The sequence below is a fragment of the Phytophthora sojae genome (genome assembly GCF_000149755.1).
Source record: "Phytophthora sojae unplaced genomic scaffold PHYSOscaffold_23, whole genome shotgun sequence".
Lineage (NCBI taxonomy): Eukaryota > Oomycota > Peronosporomycetes > Peronosporales > Peronosporaceae > Phytophthora > Phytophthora sojae.
The window spans coordinates 100,447-113,208 of record NW_009258137.1 but is presented as its reverse complement, the minus strand read 5'-3'; the positions used below and the strand labels follow the sequence as shown (position 1 = coordinate 113,208).

Here is a 12,762-nt window from a genome sequence, read left to right as displayed (position 1 = left end):
CCTCGCCTTGGTCGTACTGGCGATCGTCGCTGTCGCGACTTTCGCGTTCCGAGTCGTACTCGTCCGGCGCGACGTGAATCGCATGCACGGCGCGCGCCGGCTGAGTCGGCGGGGTCGGCGCCTTTTGGCGGAACTTGTTCGAGCCGAAGAGAGTCTTTTTCTGGTGAACCAATCCACGTTGTTGGGCACGCAGCTTCTTCTCCAGCGCCTCGGAGTCGGCGACCTCCATCAGCGTGAGACGCGAGGCGAGTTCGGCCTCCTGCGTGTTCAGCGTCCGGATGAAATGCTCGTCGTGTTCGCGCTTCTCTTCAGTCGTGCCCTCGGCGTATGGGATGTTGGCCCTCATGCCCGCGACGTTGAGCCGGTACGAGTAATCCAGAGGGGTCTCGTCGGGGCGCTGAGCCGCATGGTAGTAGCGACTGGCCATTGACACGCCCTTGCCGCAGTACTGCACCCGGAATTGCTCCATCAGCTCGGTCCATGATTTCTTGACCTTCCTGGGCAACTGGAGATACCATTGGCGCGCAGGGCCGCTCATTAGATCGCTGAACTGCCCGCACACTTCTTCGCCCGTCATCCCGTCGCGCCGCGCGGCGGACTTCAGACGGTTGAGCCACAGTCTGGCTTTCTCTTCGCTGGCGTCCCGTCCTAAGAATTCTTTCAGCTCGGAAGATGCTGAGAGGCGTACGCGGGCGAGGGCTACGCCGCCGGCTGTCGCCGTCGCGACGGCGGCCGCGGTTGTTGGCACTTCGATGTCCAAGTCGAACAGGTCATCGGGGCCCTCGTCCGCGTCGCGTCGAGTTCTGGACCTCGTCGAAGAACGCGAACTGACCGACTCCATGGCGACATCCGCTGCCTCCTGGGGGCGAGCCACCGTGGGTGTGGGATTCGAGGGCGGCTTCGGCCCCGTCGGAATTGCGGCCGTGTCGGCGCGCGGGGTGTTCATCACTGTCGTCTGCATCAGCCTGATGATAGATTCTCTCAAGGCCTTGGGAAGCACCTCCTCGGCGGGTTTCGTCACCTCTGTGCGCGTGGGCGCCGCGGATAGCTGCATGACGCGCGGCGGCCGGTTCATGGGCATGCGCTTGGGCGACTCGAAACTGCTGTCGGAGTCCACGCTCGATTGGTATCGAGGTGGCGGCGAGGGCGTGGTCGTCGAGGTCTGGGCTGAGCCCGTCGAGGAACTCGGCGCGTCTTGGCCCGCTGAGAAACTCGTCGCGTCTTGTTTGACGGATCCGGCGAGAATCGTCAAGGGCTCCTGCACGACGCGAATCGCGCGCATCTTGAGGTCCCAGTCGCACAGCTCCTCCATCTCGAAAGATCCCAGCACGAACCCCGAGTCACGCAGCATCTGGAAGAGAGTCGGCGCGGCGTGGGCAACGCTGGTGAGACTATCGAAGTCCGGCGCGACGAAGGGGCCCGTGAAATTGCTCATCAGCATGGGCTTGAGGAAGACCAAGATCGGGTCTTGCTCCAGCAGCCAGACGAGCTCAGAGCGCGCCACGACGTACCGCACCTCTTCGACGGTGTACTGGCGCCCCGCGTCCTTGCCTTGCGGCTTGGACAGCGACGCTTCCGCCGAGTCCGGCACGCGCAGCTTCTTCTTCTTCCTCCTCTTGGGTGACTTGCGCTTGGCGGCGGCCTTGGCGGTGGGTTGCTGTTGGTCGTCGGCCTTTGCAGGCTTCCGACCAGTAGGACCGCGACTTGCGTCGCGGCCCTTCGCGGCTCCCTCGTCGGGAGCCGCATCGGGAACGGCAAACTGTTCTTCGTAGCCCTCCTGGTCGTCGCTGGCCCCGTGTCCTGTCGTGAAGGTTCCCACAGAGCTCCACGACGCGACAGGTCTCTCACTGTGCTCTCTTGCGGTCGGCGACCTTCCAGCCGACTGCGCACCTGCCTCCAATGCCTCTTGGATCGTTGGCCCGTCATTCGAAGTAGTACTCCCGGGTCGCGGCACCACTGTGGAGTAGCGCCCTCGCAGAAATCTCGCGAATGCGATCTCGCACAAACTCGGCGCGTCTGGATAGCGGTCGCGCCGAGCAAATTATTACCGGTTGTTGGAGTAGCGTATCTTCGAAATACAGGCCCAAGTCTTCGCAGGCTTCGGAGTTGGGGGTTCTTGTGTTGACGCTTGTTCCTTGTCGTAGGGCGTCGAGCCTTGGGCGTGCGGCGTTATCGGGCCGGCGTTTCCTCGGCGTTCCCGTCGGGCGTGCGGCGTTATCGGGCCGGCGTTTCCTGAGGCTTGTGTGGCTTATCGGACCTACAGGGGGTCTTGTGCACGGCGGTTATCAGGCCAGTGCGGTCCTTCGCCTAGGCAGCGCGTTATCGGGCGCCCACCTAAACGGTATACGTTTAACGTGCCTTTGTTCCAGCACGGGTCTGTGGGGGGTGAGCACCCGAACCAGCAAACGACGGGGGGCCGCGATATCGAGGCGGCTCTACTTGCCGGCGCTTGGTGGTTCCCCTGGAACCTCGGAGAAGACGGGAGGTCTTTGTGGTTCAGAGAAATTTCGGGACTGATATCCTATGTCCTTGCTACTGGCTACTCCGTACTACTGCTTGCTAAGCCTACCGCTCTGTGCCTATCCCTACTTCTGTCGTGCTTGCACTGCCGTCCTTCAACCTGATTTGCGTGGCGTAATCAAGATCTTACCTCGGCGCGTTTTGGTCGGCCGGGGTTTTGCTCGGCGCGTCTTACTCGGCGCATCTTGCTCGGCGCGTTTTGCTCGGCGGGGTTTAGGGTCGACGCGTTTTGCAGAACCGGGTGCGCTGGTCGGCTCGTCGGATGATTACGCGTCGAGTTGGACTCTGTCGCTGTGTCTCGCGGCCCATCACCCACGCCGACTTTCCCGTCGAGCTCGGCCCTGCGTCGCTCCCATCAATCCACGTCGCGTTCCATCAGCCGCGTCGAAGTCCATCACTCGCGTCCCGGCGCTTTCTTCCTCCGGCGCCCGGCGCGCCCACTTCTTCCGCGGGGTACTACACCACACCTGTTACGCGGGTGACCCGGGTTCAATTCCCGGAAGCTTCTTTTGCTGCCACCTGCTCCACTCGCTCTGCTTGCTCCTTTGCGCCCGTTGCATACTTCGCGCAGCTGCCCACCCTGCCTGGCCGCTGCTTTGGTCCTGGGCGCGCTTGTCGCGGTCAGTACAACCAGTGGGAATCGACCGGGGACCCTAGGAGCATCGTCGGCGATGGTTTCTGCGGGAGTGTTCGGACGCGGTGTGGCGCTCGCTGGGCGGTAGCAGGGTCTGTGTGGAGCGTGCCTGGGTGTTGGCAATCGCCATACGAGCTGGATTGACGCTGTACCGAAGGCGATGAGTGGTCGTGCGCCGCAGGCTGTAGTGCGTTCCGTGTGGTGTAGTGCCCAGCGAGGAAGCGGGCACGTCGGCGTCGGTGAAAGAAGGCGCTGAGACGAATGCTGATGGATGCGGATGATGAACTCGACGCAGTTCATGAAACGCGACGCGATTGATGGGGGCGACACGCGGCAGAGGTCGACGGAAAGTCGACGCGGGTGATGGGCCGCGAGACACAGCGACAGAGTCCAACTCGACGCGTAATCATCCGACGAGCCGACCAGCGCACCCGGTTCTGCAAAACGCGTCGACCCTAAACCCCGCCGAGCAAAACGCGCCGAGCAAGATGCGCCGAGTAAGACGCGCCGAGCAAAACCCCGGCCGACCAAAACGCGCCGAGGTAAGATCTTGATTACGCCACGCAAATCAGGTTGAAGGACGGCAGTGCAAGCACGACAGAAGTAGGGATAGGCACAGAGCGGTAGGCTTAGCAAGCAGTAGTACGGAGTAGCCAGTAGCAAGGACATAGGATATCAGTCCCGAAATTTCTCTGAACCACAAAGACCTCCCGTCTTCTCCGAGGTTCCAGGGGAACCACCAAGCGCCGGCAAGTAGAGCCGCCTCGATATCGCGGCCCCCCGTCGTTTGCTGGTTCGGGTGCTCACCCCTCACAGACCCGTGCTGGAACAAAGGCACGTTAAACGTATACCGTTTAGGTGGGCGCCCGATAACGCGCTGCCTAGGCGAAGGACCGCACTGGCCTGATAACCGCCGTGCACAAGACCCCCTGTAGGTCCGATAAGCCACACAAGCCTCAGGAAACGCCGGCCCGATAACGCCGCACGCCCGACGGGAACGCCGAGGAAACGCCGGCCCGATAACGCCGCACGCCCAAGGCTCGACGCCCTACGACAAGGAACAAGCGTCAACACAAGAACCCCCAACTCCGAAGCCTGCGAAGACTTGGGCCTGTATTTCGAAGATACGCTACTCCAACAACCGGTAATAATTTGCTCGGCGCGACCGCTATCCAGACGCGCCGAGTTTGTGCGAGATCGCATTCGCGAGATTTCTGCGAGGGCGCTACTCCACAGTGGTGCCGCGACCCGGGAGTACTACTTCGAATGACGGGCCAACGATCCAAGAGGCATTGGAGGCAGGTGCGCAGTCGGCTGGAAGGTCGCCGACCGCAAGAGAGCACAGTGAGAGACCTGTCGCGTCGTGGAGCTCTGTGGGAACCTTCACGACAGGACACGGGGCCAGCGACGACCAGGAGGGCTACGAAGAACAGTTTGCCGTTCCCGATGCGGCTCCCGACGAGGGAGCCGCGAAGGGCCGCGACGCAAGTCGCGGTCCTACTGGTCGGAAGCCTGCAAAGGCCGACGACCAACAGCAACCCACCGCCAAGGCCGCCGCCAAGCGCAAGTCACCCAAGAGGAGGAAGAAGAAGAAGCTGCGCGTGCCGGACTCGGCGGAAGCGTCGCTGTCCAAGCCGCAAGGCAAGGACGCGGGGCGCCAGTACACCGTCGAAGAGGTGCGGTACGTCGTGGCGCGCTCTGAGCTCGTCTGGCTGCTGGAGCAAGACCCGATCTTGGTCTTCCTCAAGCCCATGCTGATGAGCAATTTCACGGGCCCCTTCGTCGCGCCGGACTTCGATAGTCTCACCAGCGTTGCCCACGCCGCGCCGACTCTCTTCCAGATGCTGCGTGACTCGGGGTTCGTGCTGGGATCTTTCGAGATGGAGGAGCTGTGCGACTGGGACCTCAAGATGCGCGCGATTCGCGTCGTGCAGGAGCCCTTGACGATTCTCGCCGGATCCGTCAAACAAGACGCGACGAGTTTCTCAGCGGGCCAACACGCGCCGAGTTCCTCGACGGGCTCAGCCCAGACCTCGACGACCACGCCCTCGCCGCCACCTCGATACCAATCGAGTGTGGACTTCAATAGCAGCTTCGAGTCGCGCAAGCGCAAGTCTCCGGAGAAGCTCTGCGCGCCGGGTTTAGCGGATGGACCGCCGGTCAAGGCGAGAGGCGATGACATGGGGAATCAGTTCACCGCGGCAGAGATGAGGTATATGCTTGCTGGAGTGGAGCTGATCCGGCTGCTGGAGCACGATCCGATCCTGCGTTTCATCAAGCCCAACGCGATCAAGTTCACGGGTCCTTTCCGGGTGCCGGACTTTGACATGCTCACGAATGTCACGCGAGCCGCAGGGACACTCTTCGAGATGTTGCACGAATCAGGCTTCAGCTTGGGCATCACCGAGAGGACGGGAGTGTATGACTGGGACGTCGAGTCGTGGACACGTTACGATCCGCAGCGTCTTGGGACCGTTGACGGTCCTGGTCGGATCCATCCAACGCAAGGTGACTCCGCCTGGGATGCGCCCAATCTCAACGCAGATGATAACTTCGTCCCAGGCTGAGTCGATCGTGCATTCCACGTCGAGGTCCAAACCCCGACGCGACGTAGATGACGAACCCGCCGACTTGTTTGACGTGGACTTCGGGATGCCGAAAACCACGGCCGCGACCTCAACCACGACTTCACCGGAACTGGACGAGGTTTTCGACCACCTGAGCGAGCCGCCGCGCGCTACGCCCCGTGAGGTCACGCCAGCGCGTATCAAGGTTCTGCCGGATCTGAAGGAAGCAATTCCTAAGGCGCTGGAAGAGGCGAGTACGCGCTCTACGATAACTCAGGCGTCGAATACCCATGTCTCTGCGGTTCATGTCGAGCCAAGAAACTCGACGCGAAAAAACTCGACGCAGAAAATGTCGACGCGGGACGCGTCGAAGGAGATGCGCCAGCAAGGACTTGGTAATCACGCCGTGATGTCCGTCGCAGTGCCGGTTGCGACGACATCCAGGCGACCGTTGGGCACGGCGCGGGCCTCTACGACTCCCGAGCAATCGCGTTACGACGCACGAGTGCGGCCGGTCTCACTCGACGCGCTTAAGCGACTCGACCCAGGGCAAACACTCGACGTCCGCCTGCGCTCCAGCCGAGATGCACCGCGCCTGTGGGTCACGCGCAGCAAAACGTGGGTTACAACCATGTTTAAGACTAAGATCGAGCGACAAACATACCTGCGGGTGACCAACGTCACGGACGAGACAATAACGCTCGACGCAGGCACGAACGTGGGTTGGTGGACACCCTCCGATGTGTTTCCGCCTGCGCCCCGCTTCGTGCTGGCGACTAATCGACAGTACCAAGATTGGCAAAACCTTGCGTATGAAGTGACCTGCGACGAGGACGAGACCTGGCGTGACGACGAGCTCGTCTGGCCCATGTATGGATGGCCGACGTACGAAGATCTGGAATTCGACGCGCGTCGAGGTGAGCTAGAGGAAGAAGTTCACGCGGATAGCAAGCCCACATCGTACCCAGTAGTCGCTGTGAAGTCACCAACAGCGGGGCTGACCCGTGCGCCAGCGGTGGAGACGTCGACGGTGAGCAAGTTGCAGACGCGTGGCCACTCGACGCTGTCGCGCGTGGTGTTGAAGACACGGGTCGACGTAGTAACGACGTGTGTACGGTCGGACCACGGGTCGCAGAGAAGCGACAATGCGGGGCGCCCAGCTGAAGCGTCGCGAGTCGAACAACCCGTCGAAGGTGCGTCGGGCGACGAAGCGCGAGGCGCGCCGTCCAGCGGAAGGTCGCAGCAATGCGACAGGGTGCGACAGTCGAGCGAACGCGCGCAAGTTGCAAAATCCAACAGGGACAAGTGCGACAGTGTGAGATGTGAGGAATGGAACGTCTCGGAACCGTCCCAGAAGCAGTCCCAGAAGCAGTCCCAGAAGCAGTCCCAGAAGTGCGACACCGTGAGACGGACCGAATGTGACACCGTGCGCCAGTTGGGCGAAGGGTCGCCCATGAGACGGACGGAATGTGACACCGTGCGACAGTCGAGCGAAGGGTCGAGGGGACGCGACGACGTGAGACTGACCGAATGTGACACTATGCGACGGTCAGTAGCGAGGTCTCAGACCTGCGACGGTATGCGACTTGGGGACAAAGCTGGAAAATGGCGTCTTTGGCGACATTCCGCCCTCGAGCCCGTGAAGAACAAGCCGAATGTGAACTTCGACGTGGTCGACGAGGGGCCTGACGGTGGCGGGACTGGAGGACCACCGGGGTCTGCACCAAAAGAGAGGCACCGCGCCATAAACCTAGATCGATTGGTCAACCCTGAGCAAGATGCTGGTCCGAATTGCGCGATCTATCGAAGTGGCGGGTACGCCGCGGCGGGGCGAGTGGTGCGATTTCCTGTGGACAAGCCCGAATGCCACGGTGCGCCACCTGGAGGATTGCTGGCGAAGGTACCAGCTGTCACTCGACGGATGTCCAGTGAACTCAATAAGTCTGCGGTCCTGAAGATGGCGGGCAAGGCGGGCGACGAGCCACGCAGCCTGCAGCTACACCGACTTCGAACCTGTGACACACTACACGTACAACCGCGTTACGGCGTACGTCGAGGCGGGAACACGGGGCCCGACGCACTTGTTGGATGCGTGCGACGAGATCAAGAAGACAGCGCGACGAATAACTCGTCGCAGATCCGGTGCACGGAGACGATGCACCGCCGAGAGGTCACCGGGGAATCGGATCCTGGGGAACGCGGTCAACGCTCCGCGGCGGCCGGTTGCACTGGCGCGATGCACAGGGCGAAGGACGGTGCCGACTCGGCGAAGACTCAGGTGGGGGTCATCCAGCCTACTACAGCGCAGAACGCGTCGAGCCCGAGCGCGACGAGGGTGCCAGACCCACGTTGCACGACGGACAGTCGCGCTGACACGAGACGCGGGACGAGCGACGGTGACGCCAGCGCAGCAGGGGCAGGGGTGTTTGTCATACAGCCGGCGGATCACTCGCGAGAAGACATCCGACCCCGGACGTTAGATCCAGAAACAGCGTCACCTGTCAACCTCGTCGCGGAAGATTGCGACGCGAAAAAACTCGACGTGGAAAATCTCGACGCGGAACGCGACGAGGGCAACTGCGACGAGGGCAACTGCGACGAGGCCGACCCTGTCGTCAACGTGCCGGAACGAGACCCGCCGACGCCGGAGAACATGGATTTGGGGCGCGGGACGGCATACGTCCTCGTGGTGACGATGCACTCGGCTTCTACACGCGCGACGAACCCCAGAGGCAGAGCTCCAGGTGTCCTACAAGAGCTGGCTGCTCAGAACTCGTCGAGCCTGGTCAAGACCCCTCCCAGGGCGGCTAAAGGCGCAGAGAGTCATGGCCCCGGGCATTTTACGGGGCGCGGTGCGCTGGACGAAGACGCGTCTTGCGTCGGATCTGGTTGTGCATTCAAGTTTTTGGGTGGCGTGTGGGTCGTAACGAGAAACACGTCACGCGACGGTGCCCAGTCAAAGCGCCTAGGGCTATGCGTTCGACAGCACCGCCGACTCGCGCAGGTGAACGCGCTAGAAGTCGACCAAGGTGTACACGTCGCAGATCGGACTCGGGGCGGAGTCGCGACGACGGACACGGCTGAAGTCAATTTGCCGATACGGTATTGCTTAGATTGCGACAGCCCCGGTCTCCCCCACGAGCTTAAGCGCATGTCCGACGCACTGGCAGGATGCGAGCTACAACGTCATGAGTGCAACGCGACGGAAAACTTGTCGCAGACCCGGTGCGCAAAGACGCTACACCACCGAGAGGAGATCGTCAGGAAACCAGATGCCACGAAACACGGTCAATGTCGTGCGACGGACAGTCACGCTGAAGCGAGACGCGGGGCGATGGGAAGTGCCCCCGACGCGGCGAGAGCACAGGGGGGTGGCATCCAATCTGCTGCAGCGCGGAAGGCGTCGAGACTGAGCGCGACGAGGATGTCAGAAGTTCTAAATCGCGCGACGGACAGTCACGCGAAAGTGAGACGCGGGGCGATGGGAAGTGGCCCCAACGCGGCGAGAGCGCAGGCAGTTGGCATCCAATCTGCTGCAGCGCGGACCGCGTGGAGCCTGAGCGCGACGAGGATGCCAGAAGTTCTACATTGCGCGATGGACAGTCACGCGGAGGCGAGACGCGGGGCGATGGACAGTGGCCTCGACGCGGCTAGGACGCAGGCGGCCGGCAACGAGCCTGCTGCAACGAGGAACGCGTCGAGCCCGATCAGGAGGCTTGTTGCAGTGTCGAAATATGTGGAGGGTCCAACGTCAGCACAGCCCTCAGAGTGCGACGACGCGATAAACAGAAACCCACCTTGCGTCGAGGCTGATTGGGAATTCGAGGTTGCGAGGAGCGTGTCGGACGCCGCAAGTGACTCGTCGCGCGACGGAACAGAGTCGACGCGCCGAGGGATATGCATTCTTCAGAACTGCCGACTCGCGCAGGTGAACGTGCTAGTAGTCAGCCAAGCCGGGGACGACGCAGATCGGACCCGGGGCGACGTCGCGGCGATGAACAGGGCTGGAGTGAATTCGTTGATGTCATATTGCTGGGATCGCGGCAGAATGGGATCTGCCTACGGGCTAGAGCTCATGCTCGACGCTGTGCCGCGAGACGCCCCATGTGTGAGCACGTACGCTGTACGTCTTGAGACGGGCTGCACGCCTTGTCAATTTTCGGTCAAGGACGTTTCCAAGTTGAGGCCTGTGCGCGCTATGATCAATGGGACGACCCCGTCGAACGAGCCCGCCGACTGCCGCGACGAGATGCCGCTAGAAGTGAGCCGGGACACTAGCACTGTAATGAGCGACGGCGTTGCGTACTCGAAGGTCAGGGACAAGCACGCCGAGACGGTTCGCGTCGTGGTAGACTTGGCGCTCTCCTTTCGGTTCGTGCGCGACCGAGATCCGCGGTGTACGTCAAGGGCGATAATCGCCGTCGGAAAACTACCGCACCAGTGCGCTGACCCAAGCGAAAGAAGCTACAGATCGGACCGCGTGCGCAGATGCGGCGCGTCAGGTTGTGCACCAAAGCGCAAGGCAGGCCAAACGAATCGCGTCGCGAGACGAGTAACTCGCTTTACCAACTATCTTTCGACTTCCGCACCTCCAAGCAAAACCCCGTTGAAGAGTTTCCGTCACACGCCGCGACGTGTTTGGCGGTGTCAACGAACGGACCGTTTGACTCCACCGATACGTGTTTACTGGAGCACAGCCTGACACTCGCTCTGGACGAGGGTGCTTCCGAAGGGGAGAAGTCCTTGGAGCTGCATGCCGGTCGGGCTTCCCGACCTGGCTGCGCGCGCCGCGAGTCCGGCGTGACCTGGAGAGGCTGTACCGACGAACTGGATCTCAACTGCGGAAAGTGGCGGTGCGACTTCTCGCGACAGCACGCTGGTCGTTACCGTCTTGCGGCGATTTCGCGCGAGGACGTGGTGGGTGAGCGCCTGTAGTGGCGCGGTGGAAGTTGGCAGGGTGGCTGCCGACAGGTGGATAGGCGGAGAGCCTCGACTCTGGGAATGGCCGGAGCGAGGTGTTGGATGAGGAAAGTGTGGAGGACCAGCCTGTTGCTGAAGATGAGATGGCGGAGGGCCGTCTCATAAAAGATGTGAAGAAGTGAAAAGAAACGAAGGAAAAGAGCAAGGCCTACGTGTTGGAGTTACGGCTACAGCGACTACGAGCAACGACAACGTGTGGTACTAGGGCCCCTCAATGGGGTCCATGTTAGTGAACGCGACGAGGGACGTCGCCACTTGGTCTGAGGTCGGCGCGCTTGGGCGTCGCTGTCCGAGGCCTCGGACTGGAACTGCGCTGTGACCTGGCGCGTTCGATCGACAGCAGCAGCCGAGACGAAGGCGAAGACGATGGAGTCGAGACCGAACTGGGAGGCCTGCACCCGTGACGCGTTGATTCCTCGGCTCCGCTGTACCGCGGTCGGCGGACACCCGCTGAAGCTGGCGGCGGAGTAGACGCCGGACCTGGACGGTGCGTCGGAGCCCGATGAGTATCCGCGGTTAACGAGGTCTTAGCCTCAGGACCGGAAAGGGGGGCGGCAGAACGCACGCTGACACCCGTACTCGACGTAGTGGAGGTGAGACAGGAGCAGCGGGAGCCGCCGCTCGGCTTGACTCCGGAAGCCACAGCGTTTATCTCCACCGCGACGGAAGCTTCACGTCGACGGATCAGGTCGTAGGTGTCAATGTGCCCGCCTACGGACGTGACGACACCGGCAAGACGTTCTGGAAGTCCATCGCGCACGTGCTACGCCATCTACCAACCTCGACGCGCTTCCCGAAGCACCCGTCCTCAAACCGCGTCATGCTTGTCGCGGTCCTGGATAGCCACGATGTGCTCGTCCTCCAGCTCGATTACGTGAGCGCTGGAACGGTGGACTTGAGCGCTCGCGGCATCTCGCCGCTACCCCCACACGCGACGTATTCCCAGCTGCGCGAGACTTGGCCTGAAACTCGCCGATTCCTCCAAGTCGCGGATACGCGTCGCGCCCCGCCGGAGTTCTTTGGCGTGGGTCACAAGGAACGCGTTATTGCGTCGAAGGTCTACTAACAGCGGCTCGTTAAACGCTGCGCCGACTCGGCTTCCGCACGGCTCTGCGTGGGCGCATTACGGATAACGGTGAGATGCCGAACAAGGGTAGTGCGTCGCCGTCCGAGCGCGACGGACATGGTCTCTCTCAGTGACGGCGGTGTTGCACTCCTTTTTGGAGAGCCGAACCTTGACGCACTTGGTCCCTCGCGATGCTGGAAGCGTCGTGCGCTTGCTCGACGACCGCCAGGGCTTGATGCGCGCGGTCTCGCTCGGCAAAAGCTACGCCGCGTTGCTGCTCTGCAGCTACGAAGGATTGCTGCGCTTGATCGCATTCCGCCACGGTAGCGCCGAGTCGCGATTGGACCGGGGGGAGGCAGCTTGGGCTACCGCGAGCTGATCGGACGGATCAGGGAGGCGAGACCGATGTGCTTTGCTTGCATAGACGACGATGTCAGCGCAGCCTCGAGGTTGCCCGTGTCGGACCCGCTCTCCTCGACGCAGAAGTCCTCAGCGCGAACCATGATGCTTGAATGGCAACGAAGCGGACGGAGACGACAAAGAATTCGACGAATCGAGATGCGGCCAACACGCGGGGCAGGTTCTGCAACGCCACACCCACCTGGGGAGTGCGCGTGCGTGGCAGCGGGACGGATGTGGTGTAGTGCCCAGCGAGGAAGCGGGCACGTCGGCGTCGGTGAAAGAAGGCGCTGAGACGAATGCTGATGGATGCGGATGATGAACTCGACGCAGTTCATGAAACGCGACGCGATTGATGGGGGCGACACGCGGCAGAGGTCGACGGAAAGTCGACGCGGGTGATCGGCCGCGAGACACAGCGACAGAGTCCAACTCGACGCGTAATCATCCGACGAGTCGACCAGCGCACCCGGTTCTGCAAAACGCGTCGACCCTAAACCCCGCCGAGCAAAACGCGCCGAGCAAGATGCGCCGAGTAAGACGCGCCGAGCAAAACCCCGGCCGACCAAAACGCGCCGAGGTAAGATCTTGATTAC

The 12,762-nt window shown here is 62.1% G+C and overlaps 2 protein-coding genes across 2 annotated transcripts in view; one reads left to right on the top strand and one right to left on the bottom strand.

Annotated features, from left to right (window-relative positions):
* PHYSODRAFT_342937 (hypothetical protein) overlaps positions 1-1,926 on the bottom strand; it is a gene marked incomplete at both ends in the record, with an annotated part of 3,321 nt that extends 1,395 nt beyond the window's left edge. The window contains 2 exons of the mRNA XM_009541404.1: positions 1-1,800; positions 1,872-1,926. The exon at positions 1-1,800 is cut by the window's left edge and continues 158 nt beyond it. Of these exons, the coding sequence (XP_009539699.1) occupies positions 1-1,800; positions 1,872-1,926 (1,855 nt within the window). The remainder of the gene's footprint in view (positions 1,801-1,871) is intronic.
* An 8,283-nt stretch (positions 1,927-10,209) lies between these two features.
* Positions 10,210-10,656, top strand: PHYSODRAFT_535505 (hypothetical protein; the record flags this gene model as incomplete). The annotated part of the gene is made up of 1 exon (XM_009541403.1): positions 10,210-10,656. The coding sequence occupies one exon, from the start codon at positions 10,210-10,212 to the stop codon at positions 10,654-10,656; it is 447 nt and encodes a 148-aa protein (XP_009539698.1).
* Positions 10,657-12,762: the final 2,106 nt, after the last annotated feature.